General features: G+C 44.4%; 1 protein-coding gene across 1 annotated transcript in view; it reads left to right on the top strand.

The window, feature by feature from the left end:
• The first annotated feature begins 7,376 nt into the window (after positions 1-7,376).
• Positions 7,377-24,919, top strand: part of CD44 (CD44 molecule (Indian blood group)) — a 113,731-nt gene continuing 96,188 nt past the window's right edge. The window contains 1 exon segment of the mRNA XM_006864893.1: positions 7,377-7,443. Within this exon segment, the coding sequence (XP_006864955.1) occupies positions 7,377-7,443 (67 nt within the window).

A 24,919-nucleotide genomic window follows, 5' to 3' on the forward strand; every position in this document is an offset into this window, starting at 1 on the left:
TTTCTACTCCTGTAAAGATTTACACCCTCGGAAACCCTGTACAGGGTCGCTATGGGTCGGAACCGACTCGACGGCACTTAACAACAACAACAACAACACATAGACTCTTTCATATGACACTTGCCTTTCTCTCAATTGGTTGATTAAATAAAGTCATACTCCATTCATTGAAATTTCATCTTCAAGAATGTAATCATTGTCGCTTAACTGTACATGTAGAAATGGTTGAATTGGTGTATGTTCTGCTGTGTATATTGTCAACAACAACCACAACAAATAAAGCAATTTCTTAAAAATTTCATCTTCAAAACTTCACGTTTCTAAATTAGCTATCATCCATATGTGGATTTTGGTTTGATTTGTGCATCATGTTAACTTCTGAAGATGTACAAAACCCACTTTGTGACTGGCATGGGAATCCTAGGATCTTGAACCCCCTGTCCCCTTGGCACTTCCAAAGTGTAGCAGTCCCACCTGCTACTTTACTTGACATAATTGAGGAGGAGGCTTAGTAATCCAAAAGTTTTGGCTCCGTAATCATACTTGGTTAGCTTGAGACTAATTGGTCATTTAAAGTCATTTATCTTGAAGATTGCTTCCCAAATTGCCAGTTAATTTAGACTTCACGAATAATTATTTCATGAGAGCTTTTCTACAACTGCTCATTTGCATGTGCATATTTCACACTTTGGTTGGGTATGGATAATGGATTTTTAAGAGTTCAGGTTTAACTGGACTGATACTTTTTTTTTTACTCTGCTGACTGCTCCTTTTCTGGGAAGCAGCTCTGTGAAAGGATTTGATGTTGTCCCTTTATAGAGTCTGTGGTCTGCTGTATTTATAATCCTCACATTCCGTGATTCAACTCCACATCTCCCAGCCTGGCTCCACATGCTCACATTTGGTTTAGATTTAACTTGGGACTTGCTTAAGAGAAACAAGATATATTAATAGTCAAAAGTCATCAGGACACATATTATAAAACCCACTGCTGCAGAATCGATTCAGATTCATAACGATCGTATATATGACAGAGTAGATTTGCTCCTCAGGGTTTCCAAGACTGAAAATCTTTATGGGAAGAGACAGTCTCATCCTTCTTCTGCAGAGAGGTTGGTGGGTTTAAACCACCAATGTTATGGTTAACACCTCCAGGGCTTCTTCCTTATACTATAGCCAAAAAAGAAGCCTGTCAGAGTGAACCATTCTCTGGTTCCCCTGCAGTCTCCCCAAACCAGTCACCCCAGAGAGATAATGCTGCTGCTGGCATTTGTCTAGAAATTGCCCTTTTGTTAGTGCTTCCATCTTTTACCTCCTGTGGTATGATTGGAGGAGAAAGAAGAGCTGTCGTTCATGAATTGATATCATGTGTGTTTATTGAGCACAAAACATGTCAGGCACTGAGAGCTGAGAATGGACTGTTGCCTAAGACAGACATGCAGACATGTTCCCGTCCTCATGGAGTTTACAAGTTGTTGGGTCCCTGCGTCCCCACCATGACTGCAACTTAGTAGAGTTTTCACACCATCTTTCACTTACAACTCATAGTAAACTAGAAGAAAGTTCTTATTGAGCTCAGTTTGGGGATGAAATAATTGGCACTCTCGCAGGTTAAGTGATCTAAATAAAGTCTCCTGCCTTATAGGGGAAGGGTGGGGGCGTGCTCAGACTGAAGCCTTTTCATTATAATGCTTGTTGACTGTATTCTGGATTCTTTTCTAACAGTATGCTCTCATGGCAACCTGTATCCATTCAAGCTCTCTTTTCCAGTTTCCCATATCCCAAAGTTTGACTTAGAAAAGTATCTGATGCAACACACAACATATATCGAGCATCTACAGTTATTAGCTTTAAGAATTTTAACCTAGGGTGGCTTAAAGAATAACAGGGGGGAGAGTCTTTTTGTGACCAGTGATGGGAATAGGGCTCCTTGGGGTGGTAAGAGGATGAGAGGGGAGCTCAGAGAGGTGATCCAGAAATTCCCAAAGGCTGGTGCTGACTCAGTAAGTCACCAGGCTGGTTATTTTAAATGAGTCATTTGTGGCTTATTTATCGAGAAACTGACAGGCAAAATATTCCCCCCTCCGAGAATAATCCTAATTACAATCCCTAAAATTTGCATGACTCTTTAGTATTTGCAAAGTACTTTCAAATCCATTTTGTTCTTGTTCCATTTTGATTTCCATTTCCATTTGATGATTGTTCTCTGCATGCATGAAGAGACCAGGGTTCAAGATGACGCTGATTACTGGTGGTGTATATATATATATAAACTTCAGAGTAAATCCTTTGTCAGAATGAAAACTCACACAGTGCTGTAGTGTATAAAACGGACACAAATATACTTCTGTGGTTGGGATTGAGGCAGGAAGTAGGGGAGGCATAGCCTTTATTCTGACCTTCCAAGTTCCATGAAACACGGTAAGAGAAACGTTGTCTTCAATTAATGTTCACTCAGTTCACTCCCCGGGAGTAAAATGAGGTGCCCACGGCCACTCAGAGCCTGGTGTTCTTGGTCCTGGAGCCCAGGTGGATGGAACCTGAAGCTTTACCTGGGAGTCACTTTATCCCAAGCTAGTCAGTTGGTCCAGGAACAAATTCTGTTGGTGACGGCAACATTTTTTCCAAAATGTCTGCTCTTCAGGTAGGGGCTCAGAGGCATTGTCTTCATTACAGACAGGTGTCCCCTTGAGCTATGGAATGTCAGCTGCCAACTGGCTGGGGAGTTGCTCCAGCAAACAATGATTTTCAGCCCAAACACTCTCTCTGAAAATGCAACTACATCAGCCAATAGTCAAACAGGCTTCAAAACTTGTATTGGCTTTCTATTTCCTACATGTCCAAGTTCAAACTTTCTGGCATCGTTTACAACCTGGCCTCTCCTACCTGTCTTGTCTCACATCTTACTGTCTACCTCCAAAACTCTTTATCTGATCTAATGCTCTAATAGTTCAAAACTGCTCTCCACTCCCTAAGCAAGTCATGTTCTTTCCCTTTTTCACACTCACACATCATTTTACTGTTGATAATAATGGCAAACACACACATATTAAACAGTTGCCATAGAGTCAGTTCTGAGTCATGGCAATGCCACGTGTGTCAGAGTAAAACTATCTCCCATAGGGTTTTCAATGGCTACTTTTTCAGTAGTTTGCCAGTCTTTCTTCTGAGACATTTCTGGGTGGATTCAAACCTCCAACCTTTCAGTTAGCAACTGAGTGCATTCACCATTTGCCCCACCCAGGGACTCAAACACTTCTATAGTTGAATTATTACTATGATGTCGTTAAGTGCCATCGCGTTGGTTCGGACTCATAACGTATAGATTTCCAAGGAGCAGCTGGTAGGTTGGAACTGCCGACGTTGTGGTTTGCAGTCCAGTGCTGATCCTACAGTGCCACACCAGGAATCCAATTCCTATGATGAGATTTTTAAAACTTCATAGAAAAATCCCACCATCTTTCATTCCCATTTTTCCATGAACTTTTAGAAGCCCCATTGCATATATAGTATTTTTGATTCATTCATAATGAATAATAATCTTCACATACTCCTACTAAATAGATATTATTATGAACCCCATTTTACACATGAAGACACAGAAAGGTTACTTGACGTGTCCAGCGTCACACAAAATTAACAAGCAGCCAAGCATTCTGGCTACTGCATCCTTACTGTCAATCACTGCAGAATTCTTGTTCCTCTAATTTAATTGGAAGCATTCCTGCTCTCTCTAGACCTCGTTCAAATATCACCTCCACCCTGAGACCTCCCTAGTGTTCCTAAGGTGAGGTTGGGGCTCCCTTCTTCAGGATTAATACAGGCTTCACACATCATGTTATGTGGTAACAGCTTGCTTGGGCTTTTGTGTCTCTCTCTAGCAGGAGATCCCCAACAGGGCCAGCTCTTATTTTTCTTGGTATTCTTGGGTTCTCAGTGCATATTATATGAGCAACTAGATGGGTTGATGGCTGGGTACATTTTCTCTCGGGTTTTTAAAGTCATTTTAATAAATAACAAAATCTGATCTTCTCTCAGAAATTCTGGCCTGTCTCCTTCAGCATCATGCCCCAGCCACTGAATACCTCTATCAGCTTCTGTGTGTCTCACCAGACAAGAAGTCCATTCAGCTTTACCCTCACACTCAAAACAAATACAGCTTATGATTTCCAAGTATTAAAACACAGTACTTTGGTGAATGCTTTGGCTGCTAACTATAAGGTGGGAGGTCCCCAGAGGTGTCTAGAAAGAAAGTCCTGGTGATCTCCTTCTGAAAACCAATTATTGAAAATCCTATGGAGCAGAGTTTTGTTCTGACATACATGGTGTTACCATGTGTTTGAACTGCTTCCAAGTAACTTGTATTGTTGTTAGGTGTTGGCGAGGTGGCTCTGACTCACAGCGACCCTATGCACAACAGAACGAAACATTGCCATCCTCACAATTGTTGCTATGTGTGAGTCCACTGTTGTTACTATGTCAGTCTATCTCATTAGGGGTCTTTCTCGTTTTCATTAACCCTCAGCTTTACCAGGAATAATGTCCTTTTCCAGACATTGGTCCCCCCTGATAGCATGCCCAAAGTATGTGAGACCAAGTCTCTTCAGCCTTGCTTCTCAGGGGCATTCTGGCTGTACTTCTTCCAAGACAGACTTGTTTGTTTTTCTGATAATCCATGGTATTTATTCAAATGCATCAATTCTTCTAAGGTCTTCATTATTCATTGTCCAGGTTTCACATGCATATGAGGTTATTGAAGATATGTTTTGCCTCAGGCACACTTTAGTCTCCAAAGTGACATCTTTGCCCTTTAACTCTTTAAAGAGGTCTTGTTCAGTAGATTTTCCTAATGCAATAGGTCTTTTGATTTATTGACTACTGTTTACAGGAACATTGTGCATCCAAGTCAAAATGAAATCCTTAACAACGTCAATCTTTTCTCCATTTATCATGATGTTGTTTATTGGTCCAGTTGTGAAGATTTTTGTTTTCTTTACATTGAGTTGTAAACTACTGAAGGCTGTAGTTTTTAAAATTTTCATCAGTAAGTGCTTCAAGTCCTCTTGGCTTTCAGCAAGCATATATTGCATATATTTTTGTTGTTGTTGTTGCTAGGTGATGTGAGTTGGTTCTGACTCACAATGACCCTATGCACAACAGAATGAAACACGGCCTGGTCCTGAGCCAGCCTCACAATTGTTGTTACACTTGAGCTCACCGCTGTTGCCACTGTGTCACTCCTTCTCATTGGGAGGTTTCCTCTTTTTCGTTGACCTTCCACTTTGCTAAGCAAGATGTGCTTCTCTAGGGACTAGTACCTCCTAATAGCATGTCTAAAGGGTGAGAAAGTAAGTAGTCCCAACATCCTGGCTCCTGGGTATCCTGATTATATTCTTCCTCATATAATCTTGCTTCTTGGATTATTTGCTCATCTGCATATCTCAGGTTGTTAAGGAGACTTGCTCCAATCCTGATACTGCATTCTTCTTCACATAATACAGCTTCTCAGATTATTTGCTCAGCATACAGATTGAAGAAGTCTTGTGAAAGGTTACAACCTGACACACACCTTTTCTGATTTCAAACAACTCAGTTATCTCCCTGTTCTATTTGAACAACTGCCTCTTGGCCCATGTACAGGTTCCACATGAGCACAAGTAAGTTTTCTGGAATTTCCATTCTTCACAATGTTATCCATAGTGTGTTATGATCCACATAGTCAAATGTCTTTGCATAGTCAATAAAACACAGGTAAACATCTTTCTAGTACGCTGTGCTTTCAGCCAAGATCCACGTGACACTATCAATGCTATCCCTAGTTCAATGTCCTCTTCTGATTTCAGCTTGGGTTTCTGGAAGCTCTATTTCAATGTATTGCTGAAATTGGTTTTGAATTATCTTCAGCAAAATTTTATGCTAATATGAATTATAATGTAAAATATATGTTTTTAAGCTTAAACCTTCTCTTCTTAAAGAATATGACAATTCCTGTCTCTCGCTGGGTGGTTAACCACAAGGTCAACAGTTCAGACCCACCAATTGCTCCTTGGGAGAAAAATGAGGCTGTCTGAGCCCATAAAGATTTACATTCTTAGAAACCCTACCTAGGGTCATTTCTGAGGCAGAATCAACTTGATGGCAGTGGGTAGGTGGGTAAGATTGGTGGCTGTGGATTAATGTTTGCATAGATAAGAGTATGCATGGCAGCAAAAAAGAAAGGATGGATGTGTGGGTATCAGGTTACAAAATGAATATGTGATGATGGATGAATAATTGATGCATACATAGGCAAATAGATATGTGGTTAGATGGATGGAGAAGAGGATGATGGATGAATCAATGAGAGTTTATGAGGAGACATGAAAAAGAATGGATGAAAGGATGAGAAGATGTATGGTAGGATGGGTGGAAGGCTATAGGATTGGATAGATGGATAGATGAAACAATGCACAGTTGGATACATGACTGGAAGAAAGCTGTATGAATAAATGTGTGAATAAGTTGACAGAATGTAGACATGATGGTAGATAAATGGATCGCTAGGAGAATGGAGAATGGAAGGCTGGATGAATGGGTAATAGACAGGGGGATAGAGGGATGGATGAATGTTGGCAGGGTGAAAGGAAAGATGGGTGGGTAGTTGAATAGGCAGATGGAAGGAGCTATGGATGGTCATCTCTAGTCTTCCCGGGGCAGTCCTGACAAGAAGCCCAAATCCACCGGAGCATTGTGGACTTTGTTTCTTCTTGAGGGGTATACGGATGTGTGCTTCCTCCTTGAACAGTAAAGTGCCATCCTGTGTCCCAACTTCTCTCCCAGGATACTCAGCTGCCGGTGAAAACCAGAAAGAACCATTTACTCACCAGCGAGATTCACAGAGAAACTTTGCGCACAGAAGAGTCTAGAGGCTAGACTAACGGACTAGGTTATCCTGAGTGCTGGGGCGCTAATCCAGCTGGCTGGGAGAAGAAAGCCCCTCGCCGGGGGTGGGGTGAGGGTTGGGGTAGCGGGAGGGACCGGACTTTCTGGACCGAGGCAGCCCAGATTGACTATCTCGGTAGAGAACGAGGCGGAGGCGAGGGCAGGGAAGAGGGGCGCGGAGAGGAGGGTTGGTACGTCTTTAAACCTTTGCCGGCTGCTTAGTCACAGCCCCCTCTCTTGGGTGTGTCCTTTGCTTGCTCCCTCCCTCTTAGGTCACTTTCAACCCTCGAATAAAAACTGCAGCCAACTTCCGAGGCGGCCTCATTGCCCAGCCGGACCCCAGCCTCTGACAGGTTCGGGCCGCCCCCCTACCCTGTCCGCTGCCGGCCCCCACGTTGCGCACCGGAACTCTCCAGCTCCGCTCTCTCGCTCGCTCACCCCTTCGCCCTGGTATCATGGACAACCTTTGGTGGCGCGCAGCCTGGGGACTCTGCCTCTTGCAGCTGAGTTTGGCGCAGATCGGTGAGTACCCGTTGAGCGGGACAGTGGTGTGTGTGTTGGGGTGGGGTGGGGGGAGGAACTGCCACGGGTGCTCAGTACTCACGGCAGCTCCACAGGCTAATTTGGCCCGGGAGACCCAAGTCCAGTGAGCGGCGAACAACTTGGTTCTGGCTATGGAAGGTTGGACTAAGGCTTGCGCTAAACTGTTATTTGGCGAATTGTTGCTGGGAAGCATCCTTTGGTTGAAAGGAAAAGGGAAGGAGAGAAGAAAGTTGGCTGGGCAGGCTGCCGGCGCGCAGTTCTGGGTGAGGTCAGTGGAGCGGAGCACATGGCAGAAAGTAACTGTACTCTGGGATGCGCGGGGCCAGTGTCTGGACTAGCAGGCTTCTGTGCCTAAGGGCTCTGGACTCCCAGGCCGGATTGGGACCGGGCAGGCACGAGGGTCAGAGGCTGGGACTGGGGCCGGGATGGGACTGGGGTAAGGGTGGGGCAGGGTCTAGGACAGGGCTGAAGCAGGGACTGGGGTGGATTAGAGGCAGAGGCTGAGGCAACGGTAGTTTAGTGACTGGGACAGGGGTTGGGGCAGAGGAAATGGGACAGAGACTGAGGCAAAGACACATCGAGGGGTAGGATGTAGCAGGGGCTTTTGGCAGGGTGGGCTAGTAGAGCCTATGAGAGCCACTGGCAGTGAGCTTTACAGAAAGGAAACCCTAGGCCCCTATCGCTCATGACTTCGCCTGGGATCTGAAGTTCTTAGAGTCGGCTCCAGTCGGTGCGTGTCCTAGCACTTGTGGGAACTTGAACTGGCTCCGCAGAGATCCTGGATCAGGGTGTCAGCCTGGGGCAGGGACTGTGAGTAGGAGGGGCATCACTGGAAGCCTGAGGTGCTCAATCTTTGCAGCTTCCTGTTAACTGCCAGTCAGTCTGGGGGAAATCCAAACAGTAACATGGCTCACATTCCCAGGCAGGAAAATGAGCCTGGACATCAGCGTGCAATCCCTAAACCTGGAGCTGGGGTTGCCAGTGCCCCCATCCAAACAGGGTTGTGCCTTTTGGGGGTGACGGTGGTGGTGGATATTCAGGAGAAGGGCTGTGCATGTGAGGTATTAAGCCTAACTGAATTCCAAGCATTCCCTTTCTTTGTCTATGAATGTACAGATAATTATATGGCCGATTTACTTATCACTAGCAAAATTAATTTTTCTTTTAAGAAGTGCCAGCTGGGTCATTAAGACAGCTCAGCCTATGGTTAATTCTACTCAGCAAGTATTTATTAAACTCAGTTCTGGGAGTTCCAAGAAAGTAAAAGACATATTTTCACCTGGGTACTTCAGACTCAGGATAAGTGCAGAGGCAGGATTTTGATTTTGGAAACAGAAATAATAATGATAACAGCGGAGATAGCATTCCTCACGACACTTTACAGGCGGAAACAGGCTCCACGCCGTTCTGTAAATACACCTAAGTCATAAGTAGTGATCTGGATTTGAACTCAGGTCCATTGATTTCCAAAGGCTGTGCTTAGTTGGAATATGTTTGATGGTGTAGGAAGGACAACCCAGAAAAGATTTTGAGGGGAGGAGAGGTTGTGTTGGACCAGAAACCTTAGGGCAGGTTTTAGAAGGCAAATGAACCACCACCCAGCCCTTGAGAGGGAGGAATGCTCAGGTTGGGAGAGAAGCGAAGAAACTTGGTATCAGGAAGAGCCCTGGGCCTGGCTTCAAAGAGGACCACCTCGGTGGTCTCCCTGTGGCCTATATCGAAGCTAAGTTGACCTACCAGTAAAGTTTTGGGCTTTGTCTCTAAAGATTCTAATTCTTGAATCCTTCAACCTGTCTCTGATATTTCTCAAGGGCCCCATTTCCAAATATTTGACACCATTCTGACCCTAGAGGTTCTTCCAGAGATCAGCAGGCTCACTCCTGTCCTGGGCTGCCTTGGTCTCTTAGGGCAGCGTCATCTGGAAACCCAGTGAAGTGCCAGTAGCAATAACTGCCCTGGCCTTGGCTTTCATGTGCTTATAAAGTTGTTTGGAAAGAGCTGAGTCTTGGAAAGGAGACAGGATGTAACCCAAGGCTTGGGGTTGGGCAGGTAGAGGGGAAAGAGAAAGAGGAGTGAGGAAGGAAAGGTACCATGGTCGTCCCACTATGGGTAGTATGTGGGTGATGAAAGACAGTGAGGAAGCGTTGGAAAGGACTAGGCGTTCAGAAAGAATAAAGGGTCCAATCTTCATATTGGAAAGAAAAAAGTGAAGAAATGGCCAAATGTAGTTAAGCAACTTTTGGACACAGAAACTCCCAGTTGGAGAGCAGGTGTATTGAACCAGGTGTCCTATGCAGGACAAGGAACGCTGCCCTGGGGAGAGGATAGGAGTATGAGCTGTTATGGAGTCAGACATAGGCCCTACGTGCACACATCTCCTTCCCTTTGTGGGCATGAAGCCCTTTCTGGGAACTGAGCACCTGGCGGTGAAAGAGAGGGCTGCAGCTAAGAGCCCCGGTGGGGGTTGTGAGAACCTTTTTGCTCCCATTGAGTATGAAAGACTCCTCCTTCCTGCTCCCATTAGAGTTCTTAATGTGTTATCCCTGGTGAAGAAGCTACGAAGGAGATTTCCATCACTGCTGAGGTTAGCAACAATGACTGTAGTTTTCTCTAGGTGCACACTGGGCATCTACTTCCTGCAGCACCATGCCTAGTAGTAGGTGTGCTTGAGGCTGATTGCCAGTGGCAGTTGGTTCCATTTGCTTGCAAATTGCCCCACACAGGAAGGGATGCTGGATAGCATGAAATTCTTAACTTATGATAGATGCCCTTCCATTCATTCAAGAAATATTTCCTGACTCATTATCACAGACTGAGACTCTAATCATCGGTTAGAAATCCCCTTAATTTTACCCAGGAGGAAACAGACCCTGAGAGAGAGGGATGACTGACTTCCTCTCTCTCAGAAAGGAGACACACATCTTCTGATTTGAGGAGAGGCACCTTCCATATACGGGGTCTCTGAAATACCCCCATCAGCGAGAAGAACGGTAAAAGCCCCCAGGCCCCACTTCTTCTGCTTGAGTAGAGAGGATGTGGTCTACCAGTGTGATGGCATCCGTTTCACATCTTTTAACGTTATCTTTAACCCTCATGTGGCACTGTAGGATAAGCACTCAACGGCAATATCAGTTTGAACTGCAAAGTTGGCAGTTCAAATCCACCAGTCGCCCCTCAGAAAATCCTATACAGGGTCTCTATGAGTGGGAACTGATTTGATGGCACTTAACAAGATCAAAAACATCAATAAACACTTACCAAACTAGTTAAATTGTGGGAGAAAACAGATTGAGGGGAGTGGGGGTTTCAAAATGTGCATGGAAAAAATGAAGTAAAAAGAGGATGGAATTTTCCCACTAACTTTTTGAAGCCCCTTTTATATGGATTTTCTTCCACAATATAGCCAGTTTGGAATTAATATAAGAAAGTTGTTGTCTTCCATCTAGGTGGGCCCCTGACTCATGGTGACATCATGCTCAATGGGATCCGAACGTTGTCACCTATAGGGTTTTCATTGGCTAATTTTTCAGAAGTAGAGCACCAGGCCTTTCTTCCTCTGTAAGTTCCTCTTTCTCTGGAAAGAAACCTGCCTGTTCAGCATCGTGCAGACCTCCACCGACAGACAGGTGGTAGCTGGGCATGAGGCGCATTAAGTAGACACCAAACCTGGGTCTTTCGCATGTGGAAAGGGAGAATTTACCATTTAAGAATTACTGGCCTCAGTGCAAAAATAAACTCTATATTTCTTATCATTTAGCACAGATGATACTTGAGGGAGACTCTCCGTCTTGTCCTGGAGCCGCCAGTGCCCCCTGGATCATTGCTGAATTCCTAGAAATTAGGGACATTCCAATTCTAGTAGCCCAACTCCGTACCACTGTACCGCTATCTGTATGGGTTAAAGCAGAGTCCAGTACCCCTTGGACAGGGGAAACACCACTTCCTGAGTACCTATTATTTATGTGAGAGACGTTTGGCCAAAGGGCTAGCATAAGTTACAACATAACCCTCACAAGAACCTTCTATTTTTAGTACTCTCTTTAAGTATAATTTATTTGTTGTTGTTTAGGATGTACACAGTGGAACATACACTAATTCAACGTCTGCATATATGATTCAGTGGCATTGATCATTTGCTTCCAGTTATCCAACCCCTTTCACCCTCCTTTCAGAATTGTTGTTGTTAGGTGCCATTGAGTTGGTTCAGACTCATAGTGACTCTGAATAGGGCTTCCAAGGAGCAGCCTGGTAGATTTGAACCACCAAAGTTGTGGTTAACAGTCCAATGCTGATGGCTACAGCACCACACCAGGACTGTGCCTCCTTACTAACTCACTGCCCCTCAGTTTCTTATCTAATCTTTCTAGTTGCTATTGTCAATTTGATCCCATGTAGATAGATCTTAAAAGAACACAGTGCTCAAGGCAGAATTGTGACACTGTAAGATAAGCATTCGACTGCAGGATCAAACTGCTGTGTTTGAACTGCAAGGTTAGCAGTTCAAACGCACCAGTCTTGCCTCAGAAACCCTATACAGGGTTGCTATGAGTGTGAACCAACTCGATGGCAATTAACAACAACAGGAACAAGCTAAAGCATTGCTTGGTTTAAGAAGACTTCGGGAGATATTTTTGGTTTAATGTTCAAAGGTGGTCACAAGGTAATAATAGTTTCAGGGTGTCTGGATTCCACAAGAATTTGAAATTCTGTTGTGCATTTCTTCCGAGACTACTAAAGAATCAGGATTCTTGAATAGAATCTTTGATCAAAATGTTCAGAAATTGTAACTGGGCACCATGCATGTCTTCTGGTTTCTTGGCAAAGGAGGCGGACTTTGAATATGCCCTCAACTCCATTTATGGAGATAAAAAATTAAGTCTTAGAGCGATGGCATAATTTGTTCAAGGACACAAAGCTAGTAAGTGGAGACCCAGGAGTCCCCACCCGTGTCTGTTAGATGCTGATGCGCAGACCTTCTTCAGTTGGTTGCTTTGCCTCTGTTGAAATTGCTGACCATTCTCCCAGTCTTCCCTGCGTCGCACACCCAGCCCAGGGGAACCAGGTGGGAATGACTTATCTGTCATCCACACAGGCTGTGGACTCTAAGCTGACCTCCCTGCCCTGCCCTGTATCTCCCAGGCTTGGCTGCAACTGTCCAAGATGCCAACCTAGTGGTTTGTGACTAAAGTCAAGTCAAGTCCTTTATCAGAGTCCGGCTGCCCTTCTAGACATGGTCTCATGTGCAGGCTTGCAGAAAAGGGAGAGGCTGCTCTTTATCTAAGAGACAAGTTAGGGCAAATCCTCTGCCCCCAAATTAGGAAATGGGCACCTGCCAAGTCTCTCATGTTGACCCTGTATACATTGCCTGCACATCCACCCCGAAAGGCGTCTCATCACATGCTCATGGGAATCACTCCAAATTTAACTGATTGGTTTTGCCCTCAATGAAATCTTGAAACACAGTTCTCTAACCAAAGTCAAAGATCTTGAACTGAAATTCAACGTGGAGCTCTAGGTGACATGTGGCCACCCAAGTGAGGTTTCACATCAGCTTGTGTGGTTCCAGAAAGCCCTAGACTGGGGTCCCCTAGAAACTGGTGGAAGTTAAGTTGCCATTCTGTGTGCACGCAAACACACACACACACCACCACCACCTGTCAGCAGTTCGTCTAGGCGGGGCTGCCAATACCGGCTGCCATTGCGTTTCTCCAGTCCCTCCGTTTGAGTGGACTCCACCCTGAGCCTGAGGGGAAGTGGCTCTTGTGAAAGAATGAGCCACAGCAGGTGGCTCATAGTGCTAGGCCAAGGGTAGTTTTCAAAGAGGCTCTTCTCTGCCTCAGAGAGAAATTCTGGGGATTTTCACAGTAAGAAGCTAGTGACTCAATTTCCTTTATGTCCCTGCTTGAATGGGAAGGACATAAGATTCTTTGGAATGACTAGGTCATGCTGGTACCTTCTCTGTTCTGTTGGAACCCCACTCTTCACTCACTTGGCAGTTTGAAATTTCTCTTAACATGTGCACACACGCACGCACACACACACATACACAACCCCCCTCTCCCGAACAGTGTCTACAGGGAAGTGAGCTGAAATTGCTAGAGTTTTGTAAAGTGTGTGGCCTTGGAGTCTGACTTGTCATGGACACATCCACTGTGCACTCCACATTTCCCAGGAAAGTTGGGATTTCAAATATGCAAACACCTCCCAGTGGGCATAAGAGTATATGGATATGTACCGTGGCCGGACTCATAATGACCCTGCAAAGTGTTTCCAAGGCTGTAAATCTTTACGGGCGCAGAAAGTCTCATCTTTCTCCTGAGGAACTGCTGGTAGTTTTGAACTGATGACCGTGAGATTAGCAGCCTGACTCATAACCACTGCACTACCAGAGCTCCTACAAGAGTATATATCTTGACTCAACATTTTTTTATTTCTCTGCAAATAAATATATGGCTTCATGTGATTGAAAATCAAAAGTTTTTGAAGGCTTTTCACATAAACACATCCACACCTTTACAACTCCTTCATGGATGTTTGGTCTCAAGGCATGTACTCTAGTGGGACTATATTTAATATTCCTCCACTCTCTAGTTCTTGATCACTCTTGCATGTGAAGTATCAGGAAAAATCACGTGTTTGATCCTTGCATGTTTGAGGTGGACATATACAAACATACACAGTGTAAGTTTGCCTGTGAGCATAGACAAATATCTGTGTGTGTGTCTACACATAGTGTGACTGTTACTGATCAATCACTAGGCATTTAGAACTTCAGCGGATCCCACACTGTGTTGAGTCGTTGTAAAGTGCTGTTGAGTTGGTTCCAACTCACACTAATCCTGTATAGGATTTTTCAGGAGCAGCTGGTGAGTTTGGACTGCCAAGCTTGCAGTTCAAACGACCTTGTGGTCCAATGCTTATCCTACAGCACCACAGGAGAAGTCACAGTATGAGATGTAGGCCTTATCGTCAATCAACTTATGGTTCTACATGCAGAGCAGGGTACAGTTGAGAGACAGCCTGGCCACCTTAGACTGTAAGGCGGTACAAGAGCATTGCTGGAAAAGCAAGGTGGACTAGAGCAGTCAATGAGGGCATCGAAGAGGGGAAGGTAGTGTAGCTAAGCTAGGATTTGAATCCATGAAAAAGAGGATTGAGAAAGCGGTGTATGAATTTCTGGTAGCCAGCTATTCAGTTATCCTGTCTAGAAGAAGTTAATTACTTAGATAGCTTATTTAATGAACACTTAGGTACTGCCTGCTCAGTGCACCAGTAGTTAGGAATGGGGAGCAAATTGTCTGGAGGACGCAGTCCTTGGTCCTAGTTGTGATGTTTCTCAAGCTTGGCATGGTTGACATTTGAACTGAACTGCTCTCTGTTAGCAGTGGGTGGGGAAAGACTATATGTTGTAAGATATTTAGCTGTTCTCTTTTGTTCCCCCCTCCAGTTGTGACAACCAAAAAGATATTACCAAGTGTCCCCTGGGGGACAAAATTGCCCCCAACTAAGGCCCCCTTGTCTAGTAGATGGTTGCCTTCCCAGTAAGCTCACCTCTGGCACTGTGCTGTTGGTTCCCATAAGTCCCGAAGACTTCACAGTAATATCACGCAGGTAGCTTTCTCATGTTTTGTTGCTAGCTAATGGTGCCAACCTGTGCTGATGACTTTCACACCCCTCAAAGGAGCCCTGTTGCCCCTATAGGATCAGCATTAGATTACCAACAATGAGGTCAGCAGTTCAAACCCACCAACTGCTCCTTGGAAACCCAAAACAGCATCACTGTGAGTCAGAACCAACTCAACGGCACGTGAAACAACAGCAAAGGAACAATGACATACCTTGTCTATCTTTTGCAATATTGCGGCAGCCCCTGACATCAGAGATCGTACCTCATGATTTCTGTGGTCCCAGATCCTAGTGTTGACCATATTTGTTACTAGTAACTGTTTTGGAACTAACATGGATATCTTGAATACAGAAATAACTAAGTCCTGGTGTGGCATGTCAGTTTGAACCGTAACGTGGGCTATTCAAACCCACCAGTCCTAGGAAACCCTATACAGAGTCACTATGAGTCAAAACTGACTTAACAGCACTTAATAACAACAACAACATATTCATATATATGGAAGCATGCTGGGCAGGATGGCTAGGGTATACATACATTGATGTGTATAGGATAGCAGTGAGGATAGCTATCTTGGTCAGGGCAGGGCCGAGGTGGGCGCCTGGCTGGCCAGCTGCCCACCACAGGGCTGATGTTTGGTCTGCCCAGACAGAGTTCTCCCATCAGTTTGTGGCTTTGGTGGCTGCTTGCTGTGGCCAGAGATGTTTGTCTAAGAACAGAGTTACTAGATACTTGGGCTGAGAAGAGAGTGGGAGCCAGGTGGGGTATTGATACCAACCCTAAAATTTAAGCCTCAAAATAAAATGTTCCCTAGCAGCAGCCCGCTTGGAGGTCTAGTTATTTTGAAGCTGTTGTTCTGAGGTTGGAATGTTGGGGTGAGAGGCCCACACCCACCTCTCCCACGTCTGCCTCTAGAAGGGTGGTGGCAGCTGGTAGATAAGTAGATGCTTTCCCCAGAAAACTCTTGCCTTCTTCATAGGTCTCTCTCTGGGCAACTATCAAGCTGCCACCAAACAGATACTTCTGCAGCCCCTAAAGTGACAAGTCTCCAAGGCAGCTGGACACCTGACCAGGACCATTGGCAGCTACTAACCGTGTATCTTCTCCATAGAACTCACCTGTCAAGGCTGGAATTGCCCACAACTGGGGCAGGCACCATCTTCCCCTGTATCTTCTCTCCCATGAGACCTGGAGACAGAGAGTCAGACGCAGAATGAGGGGATGGGTGTTGTAGAGGTGACCGAGCCTCACAGAGCCAGAGTTCCCTGAGCTTGGAGCACACTGGCTGTCTGGGTGTGTCCTTCGGAAGCAAATGTCCCTTCTTAGTGGAAGTGTGGGTAGACAGGCCAGAGCATATCTGCTCAGATGCCAGGTGGCTGAAGAGGGGTTGAGTCACCCAAAGAGGTAATTGTAAAACTCAGACTCAGGCAACCTTCCTTGAGTCTTCAGTTTTTGAGAGTAAACGTTAATTGCGAAACTCCAAGGAGAACAGAGATTATTTACATTGGGCCATAGTTTCCAGCATTGGTTATAGTGCACATAGAGTTGCTATGGTTCAGAACCCACACAATGGCACCTCACAACGACACCAATGAATTCCTTGTGCCCTGGGTGAGTATAGCTTGCCTCCTGATGGCCTCCCTCCCTCACCCATTCTGGCTGGCACAGAGAAGGTCCTGGAATTAAGGACCCCTGCCAGACCCAGAACTAGCTGTCACTGAGCCAATTCCTCCTCATGTTGAGCCCATGGACGTCAGAGAAGAACTGAGTTTTGGGAAATAAACTGCCAGACATTCTTCTGAGGCTACTCTGGGTGAAACTCAAACCTCCAACCTTTGGATTAACAGCAGACATTAACCATTTGAACCGCCCAGGGACGAGGACCTTTAGCTGAAGGCAAACATCTCACTGCTAGCTGATTGGCTCATTTCCCAGCATTATCCAATCACAAGCCAGAGTGCATGATAACGGTGAAATGCCTATCAGAAAACCTTTCACCCAGGTGACATATAATGAAGTGATGATGAACAATCCACTTGATTCACCATCCCTTTCAGTCCAACCCTTCCCAACTTCCTATCACATAGAAAAGAGCAGAACTCTATTCAGGGTTAGAATGAATGAGCTGCTGTATGTATGAATAGAAAGAAGTTTCCATTACAACTTCTTTTTCCTTCTCCTTCCTTTGGACAATTCCAGTCCCCTCCTGTGACATAGTATTTAAAAAGAGCAGGTGAAACAGCTCTGTGAGTGCTAGACCCTACCAAGAGCCATAGGGAGTTTATCAACACAGTCAAAGAACTCCGGAGCAGAGTCGCTTGGGTTTCTGGGTCCTTTGGCATCACAATATACCAAAGGAAGCTCTGTAATGCAGTGACCAAGAGTATGGACTCTGGTGGCAGACTGTCTGGGATCGAATCCCGTTCCATCTTTTACCAGCTCGTAGACTTAGGCAAGTTACGTAAATTCTCTGTAGCTCTGTTATCTCATATGTAAAAGAGGGGATGACAGCAACTCCTTCATGAGGTTGATATGTGGATTAAATGACTTCATGTAGAGCAATTAGAACAGTGCTGGTACATCATGCTATATAAGTGTTTGCTATTGTTACTAGTATGGTCATGGTATCTCAAAACCTTATAACTACCTTCCAAGGAGTTCTTGGTGTAGCTCTGTAGAATCAGCACCGGACTTCAAACGACAAGGTCGGAAGTTCAAAGCCACCAGCCGCTCCCCAGAAATCCTATACAGGGTTGCTATGAGTCATTACCGACTTCATGACACTTAACAACAACAGCTTCCAAGAAGCAAGAGAAAACGGTACATGAGCTCTAACTCCCAAGAAACTTTGTGAGGAAGAAAGACCAGCTAACTTTCAGGCTCCTCCAAAGAAGTTTTCCAATGAAACACTGCCTAATCCTGCACCATCCTAACAACTGTTGTCCTGTGTGAGCACATTGTTGCTGCAACTTTGTCAACCCATCTGGTTGGGGTGCCTTCCTCATTTTAACTCACCCTCCATGTCTCCAAGCATGATGTTCTTTTCCAGGGACTGGTCCTGCCTGACATCATATCCAAAGAACAAGAGACAGCATCTTGCCTCCTTCTTTTCTAAAGTGCATTCTGACTGTACTTCTTCTAAGACAAGACATTTAGTAGATGTGTGGTACAATGCAGCCCTTCTTCTGGCTTAAGCCCAAACCAGATGACCTGTCCTCTGGCGCAGCAGGTGATTGTCACATCAAGAGTTTGCTGTGGTTGCCTCTGACTGGGATACAAGCCACCTGGCGAACGGAGACAGTTTAGCCCCCTAGAGACATCTCACCCAGTCTGTACCGGGGAGGATCATGCCTACAGTCTTGTGGTGGAGCTCAACACAGATTTCCCATCTAACTCCATTTTGGTGTGCCTTTTGCATTAAGTACAGGCCTACAATGGCTTCTAGACGGACTCAGATACCTCTCACATGGGAGTAGGCAGCATCATCTTTTACTCCTTTGTTCAAAGAGAACCTGCCAGGAAAATCGAGTGATGTCAGCCAAGTCTCTTCCAAAGTGTTTACTTATATACAAATTAAGGTTCCAGGGAGAAACTCACAATTCCATGCAACTAATACCTGATCCACTTTATTAGGCTTCCACGACTATGAATGGGTGTCTAGAATAGCTGAGTACCACCTTACAGCCTGCCGAAGAGCCGCAGGTGTCGCCAGATAAACCCAACAGTTCCCTCAGTGAACTGCAGGCTCAGATTATCATGGCTTCAGGTAACCCACAAGACTGCTGCTCATGCAAGTGCAGGTAGGCATTTAACAAAGGAAGTTCAACTGCCATGGAAGCCTTCCCAGGATTTTGTCTTTGTAGTTGATGGTGTGTGGGTGTGTGCATGTGTGTGTGGAAGGGTAGGAGGTGTCGGGTATGGGGGATGCTTTTACAGTATCAGCCTTAGAGATCACATCTCAGCTTCCCTAAATGACTTTTACTTTCTCCTGCTGCTGTTGGTTCAGACTCATAACGATCCTACACAGGGTTTCTGAGGGGCAGTTGGTGGGTTTGAACTGACTGTCTTGTTCCTCCTGATCATTCTTTTTTTTTTTTTTAAAGTCCACAAACATATCTTCATTTAAAAAGAGAAAGAGGAATTTCAAGTGATGTGTTATGATTATCTGTTCTTTTTTCTGGCAAATATATAAGTTCCTTGTTGTTGTTAACTGCTGTCAAGTAGGTTCTGACCCATAGTGACCCTGTACAGGGTTTCCAAAGAGCAGCTGGTAAGCTTGAACTACCACCCTTGCTCTTCAATCTGACTTGGCAGTCCAGCGCATTAACCCACATAGTCACAGCAGGACTCCATATAAGTTCCTTCTTCTTGTTGTTGTTAGTAAGTGCCATCAAGACAGTTCCAACCCATAGCGACCCTGTATAGGGTTTCTGAGCACCACCCCAGGACTCCATTATATCCATATAAATGGAGAAAAGGTTGAAGTGGTCAAAGACTTCATTTTGCTCAGATCAACTATCAACATCCATGGAAGTAGCAGTTAAGAAATCAAAAGATGTATTGCATTAGGCAAATCTGCTGCACAAGATCTCTTTAAAGTGTTGAAGAGCGAAGAAGTCAGTTTGAGGACTAATGTATGCCTGACCCAAGCCATGGTGTTTTCAGTAACCTCATATGCATGTGAAAGTTGGACAGTGACTAAGGAAGACCATAGAAGAACTGATGAATTTGAGTTATGGTGTTGGATTAGAATATTGTAAGTGCCATGGACTGCCAAAAGAACAAACAAATCTGTGTTGGAAGAAGTGCAGCCAGAGTGCTCCATGGAAGCCCGGATGGCCAGACTTCGTCCCTCATGCTTCAGACATATTATAAGTTCCTGGAGAGGGATAGATACCATGTTTGTAAAGTGGAGTCCTAGTGTGGCGCTGTGGGTTAATGCGCCACACAGCAAAGTCGTTTGAACTGCAAGGTTGGTGGTTCAAGCTCAACAACTGCTCCTTGGAAACCATATACAGGGTGGCTATGGGCCAAAATGGACTCAACGGCGCTTAACAACAACAACAACTAAAGTGGAGAGTTGGAGATAAAGAGGAAGAACCCCAAAGAGATAGATTAGCACAGTGGCAGCAGCAATGGGCTCAGGCTTAGCAAAGATTTGGGGGTTGGTACGGGACCAGGCAGTGTTTTGTTCTGCTGTGCATAGGGTCGTTAAGAGTTGGTGCCGACTTGATTGCATATAAACAACAACAACAGCATATAAGTTCCTTAGGGAAAAATTCAACTCTGAGTTTCCTAATTACCGTAAATACTCAATAAAAATTGGGAATGGACGGCTGAATTAGTAGACTTACCTGACCTGGCTTCTTGTTGGAGTTGTGTGCCATCAAGTCGGTTCCTGTATAGGGTTTTCAGGGATCAGCTGGTGTTAGCAATTAGAAGTCTAGTGCTTATCCTACAGGCCTACACCAGGACTAACAAGGTCGTTCTCACTACTACCTTTTGTGGTTTTTATAAGCTCTGGAAAATTCTTTTTCATCTTTTTCTTTCTGGTCTATAGAAAACTAGACTTTTTCTATTGCTTTTCTGTAAAATCAAAGCCCTTTGCCATCTAGTCAGTTTGACTCATGGCAACCCCATTTGGGTTAGAATAGAACTGTACTCCGTTGGGTTTTCAATAGCTGATAGTTCACAAGTAGATTGCAATGCCCTTCTTTCAAGGAACCTCTGGTGGAATCAAACCGCTTACCTTATGGTTAGTCAAACACTTAGCTGTTGGAGCTAATAATGCCTTTCTTTTGTGACTCTCAGAACCCCTTGAATTTTTCCCTTCATACTTTTCCAGCTCAAGGTTGTTTTTCCTGAGCTTTGATGTCAAGCAAGGTGTGAAATTCACTTATTAGAAATCCTAGGTTCTTGTTTTCCTATATTTTTATCCCCTGGCACTTATTTCCAAATCTGGCCTTATATAAAGAACCCAAGTCTCAAAAGTATACTCTAACAACGCTCAAATATTATTGGCTTCTTGACCAATATGTTAAAAGAAAAGAAAATGTTTGTTTCTTTCAGTCAATGGTTTACAATGTTTCCAAGCCAAAGATGACATTCACATAATGAGATATTCAGTAAGGTATGATGGGGGTGAGGAAGTTTGGCTTCATAGGAGGGTAGTTTAGAGGAGTAAAAGCTACGAAATGAAGCAGATTCTGTCTGATTTCCCTTGCTGCCACCACAAGCAGTGTGAGCTTGGGAAGTTGCACATGTGAAGTTTCTAGAACAATTGTTAGCACATAGTGTCTAGAACTAAATATCTAGCACATAGAAGAAACCCAAGATGAGAAAGTATTATTATATTCTAATTCCTTGTTCCCATTGGATCACTATGGGATGCTGAGCAAATCATCTCACCCCTGTCTCCTCTATGAAATGAGAGGCTTGGATTCTAGTTAATCTGTAATGTTCTCTCTGTAATGTAACGGCTTCATGTTCTACAAACTCACCACTCAGCGGGCCCACTAACATCTGAGCCTCAGAAACGTAATGGAAAAATAACACGACTATAATGCAGTACTAGAGAAATGATCTGGTTTTTATTTAAATGTCAGAAGTGAATTATTAATTCATGCCAGAAACAAATGGTGGACCCAGTTATACTTTAGCAACTTCAATAGGCAAGAATGACTCCTAGTGACAAGAAGCTTTGGCCACAGAACTCCACTAAATTCTTTCCATCCCCTGGGAGGTGGGTACATGAAGCAGCTCAGACCGGAGAAGTTAGAAAGATGTCTCAGTGACACATCTAACAGGACAGGACAGGAGGCCAGTCCTGAGATTATCTGCAGGATCTTAATGAGGTGCCCTTGACAGTATGTCCCCCGGGTCACAAATGAGCCAATGTCTGATTTAAGAACAACTTTTACTTGCCCTTGAGTGTTATGAAAGTTTGCTTTAACTTTTAAAAGGTTGCACCAACCCTTAGCTACAACAAATGCTTCATTGTAATCACCTTCACTTTCTGCACATGCAGTTTTTAAATCATTGAAAAGGTTTAGAGCCTTTTCTTGCACAAACCAAACCAAAACCAAACCCATTGCCCTTGAGTTGATTCTGACTCATAGTGACCCTGTATTGGGTTTTCGAGACTGTAAATCTTGACCAGAGTGGAAAGTTTCATCTTTCTCCTGTGGAGCAGCTGGTGAATTTGAACTTCTGTTTGAGTTTCTTTGTCCATTACCGTCAGAACCCTTCTTTATTGTTCTAAAATAAGACTGGAGTTCTGCTGTGGATAAAGCACTGGACCACAAGATCAGTGGTTCAAACTCACCAGCCACTCCTCGGAAACCCTGTACAGGGTCTCTATGAGTCAAAACCGACTTGACAGCACTTAACAACAACAACAAAGTAAAGCTATAGGCATGTTGGTGGTGCTGTAGCATAAGCACTGGACTGCTAACTTCCAGGTTGGCAGTTCAAACCCATCAGCCACTCCATGGGCGGATAATGAGGCTTTCTACTCCAGTAAAGATTTACCGCCTTGCCAACGCTGTGCAGGGTCATTAGAGCTGAAGTCGACTCGATGGCATTGGTACAGTAGGGCTAAACAAGAACTGTATGCACCTGCCACACTTGGGAACACACCTCGTTCAGAATGCAGGGACTGCCTGTATTTTAAATTGCACTTAAAAACCCATTGCTTTACATCATTATAAAAATCAACAATGAAGAAGAGACAAGATTGTGTCTTTTACTCTGCAAGCTCCATGAGCATCTTGGATTTCTCAGCTTTCCTCCAAAGAGCCCTGAAACATGTCAGTGCAGAATGAACCACAACGTTCAGTCCAAGCAGTACCTGGAGGCTGAGATTTAGTATCTTATGGAAGACCAGAGTAGCCGTGGGAATCTTAGAGATTAAACAAACAAACAAGAGAAAACACGCACAAACATACTTCCGACCTCTATCACCACCACCTATCACAAACATCCAGCCCAGGCACTGAGCAAGGTGTATTTTTTTGCGATACTAAATTACTGCTTCTACTGAAAACATTTCAGACTCCCTCTAGTACGTTCTTCATAAAATCTAAGAATAACTGGCTCACTTTAAAAAAAAAAAAAAAAGAAGCAAGTCATCAAGACTCCAGTACAAAGCAGGTCAAAAAAAAAAAAAAAAAAAAGAAGCAAGTCATCAAGACTCCAGTACAAAGCAGGTCAGAGGCTAAATCTAGTGCTACAAAGCACTGAAAATCCTTGGCCAGATCATAGCTCATTCTGGGTGTGCCCATTTTCATACCCGTCTGGAAACCAGTGACCAGAAGTTGAAATAAATAACAGATGAGTTCAGTTTTTATGTCATATGCAGTGTCCCCAGTGATTGCTGAATATGGTTCAGTCCTCTGTATTTCCAACCAATCCCATAGACCAGCATTCTAGAAATGAGAACCCACAGTTAGCAACGGAAGGTTAGTGCATCACCCTCTTAGTCACAGGGTGAATGTGGACAAGGCCCTTCCCTTATTGGTTATATCTGCTTTCCAGCTGTAAAATGGTGACAAATTCACCAATCCCATTTATTAAATATGTATTGGGTGACTGGCATGCTTAAAAGAAATGAGCCCCCTGTCCTCAGTTTAGAGTTTGGTGGGAGAAAAGTTAAACAGGTGAAAGAATCGCACAAGAGAGCATATAACTGAGTGCTTGAAGGTCTGGAAAAGCAGACATTTCCATGATCTGTAATTGGATGGGAATACTTTCATGGAAGACGTCGAATTTGATATGGGTAGGGTGTGGCAAAGAAGATGGATGGAGAGAGGGGAGAGAGAGCAACTCATGGAAGGTAAAGCATGAACCAAAAGTTTCAAGTGGGGAAATAAACATGGCTTGACTAGAGTCAGAAGAAGGAGCTCTGGTAGCATAGTGGTTATGAATCGGGCTGTGAACCGCAAGGTCAGCAGTTCGAAACTACCAGCTGTTCCACAGGAGAAAGATGAGGCTTTCTGCTCCTGTCAAGATTTACAGCCTCGGAATCCCTGTACAGAGTCACTGTGAGTTGGAATCGACTCCACAGCACACAGCCACCATCCAGAGTCAGAATAAACGTCAGCCTGCTTGGATAAAAGGGTTCATGTTGAAGAATAGTGAAAGATGAGGTTGGAATCTTCCAAGGGATTAACTAACAATGGTACCATCTACAGTACCCAAGTCTACTCCAGAGATATGGAAATTGTCATACTCTGTTCAGGCAGTGCTAGACAGAATTCAGAAGCAGGTCAACCTAGGATGGCAGCCTTGCCACAGTTAAAACCCACTGTCATTGAGTTGTTTCTGACTCAAAGACACTTTGTATAAAGTTTCTGAGATTAAATCTTTGTGGGAGCAGACAGCTTCATCTTTCTCTCATGGAGTACCTATCACCTAACCCACAGCACCAACTTAAGTGAATCCCAGTCAATCCCCACTGCAGCAGCAGCAAGTGAATTTCAGTTGTAATATTTCCTGTTGACTAGTAAAGGCTGCCTGGAATGCTGTACTGAGGATCAGTTAGAAAACAAGTCCTAGCTCAGAGAGTGCTGTCATCCACTAATGATGCCTGCCATGGGCACACTATGGAGGATTTGCCTCCAGTATATTACATGGGTACCACAATAGTAGAGCAGTAGACTCTGTTTTTAGAGTTAGTCATTCTTGAATTCAACCAGCTTAGATTCCAACTCCCTTTTTTTTTTTTTTTTTGCAGGTTAATATGATTTATTGATCTGATGATTGCAAAGACAGGTGGTGTTAGAACAGGAGCGCATGATAACAGCTTTCAGCCCCAAAGCTTTTGTTAGT

The sequence above is a fragment of the Chrysochloris asiatica genome, unplaced genomic scaffold (assembly GCF_000296735.1).
Source record: "Chrysochloris asiatica unplaced genomic scaffold, ChrAsi1.0 scaffold00072, whole genome shotgun sequence".
NCBI lineage: Eukaryota > Metazoa > Chordata > Mammalia > Afrosoricida > Chrysochloridae > Chrysochloris > Chrysochloris asiatica.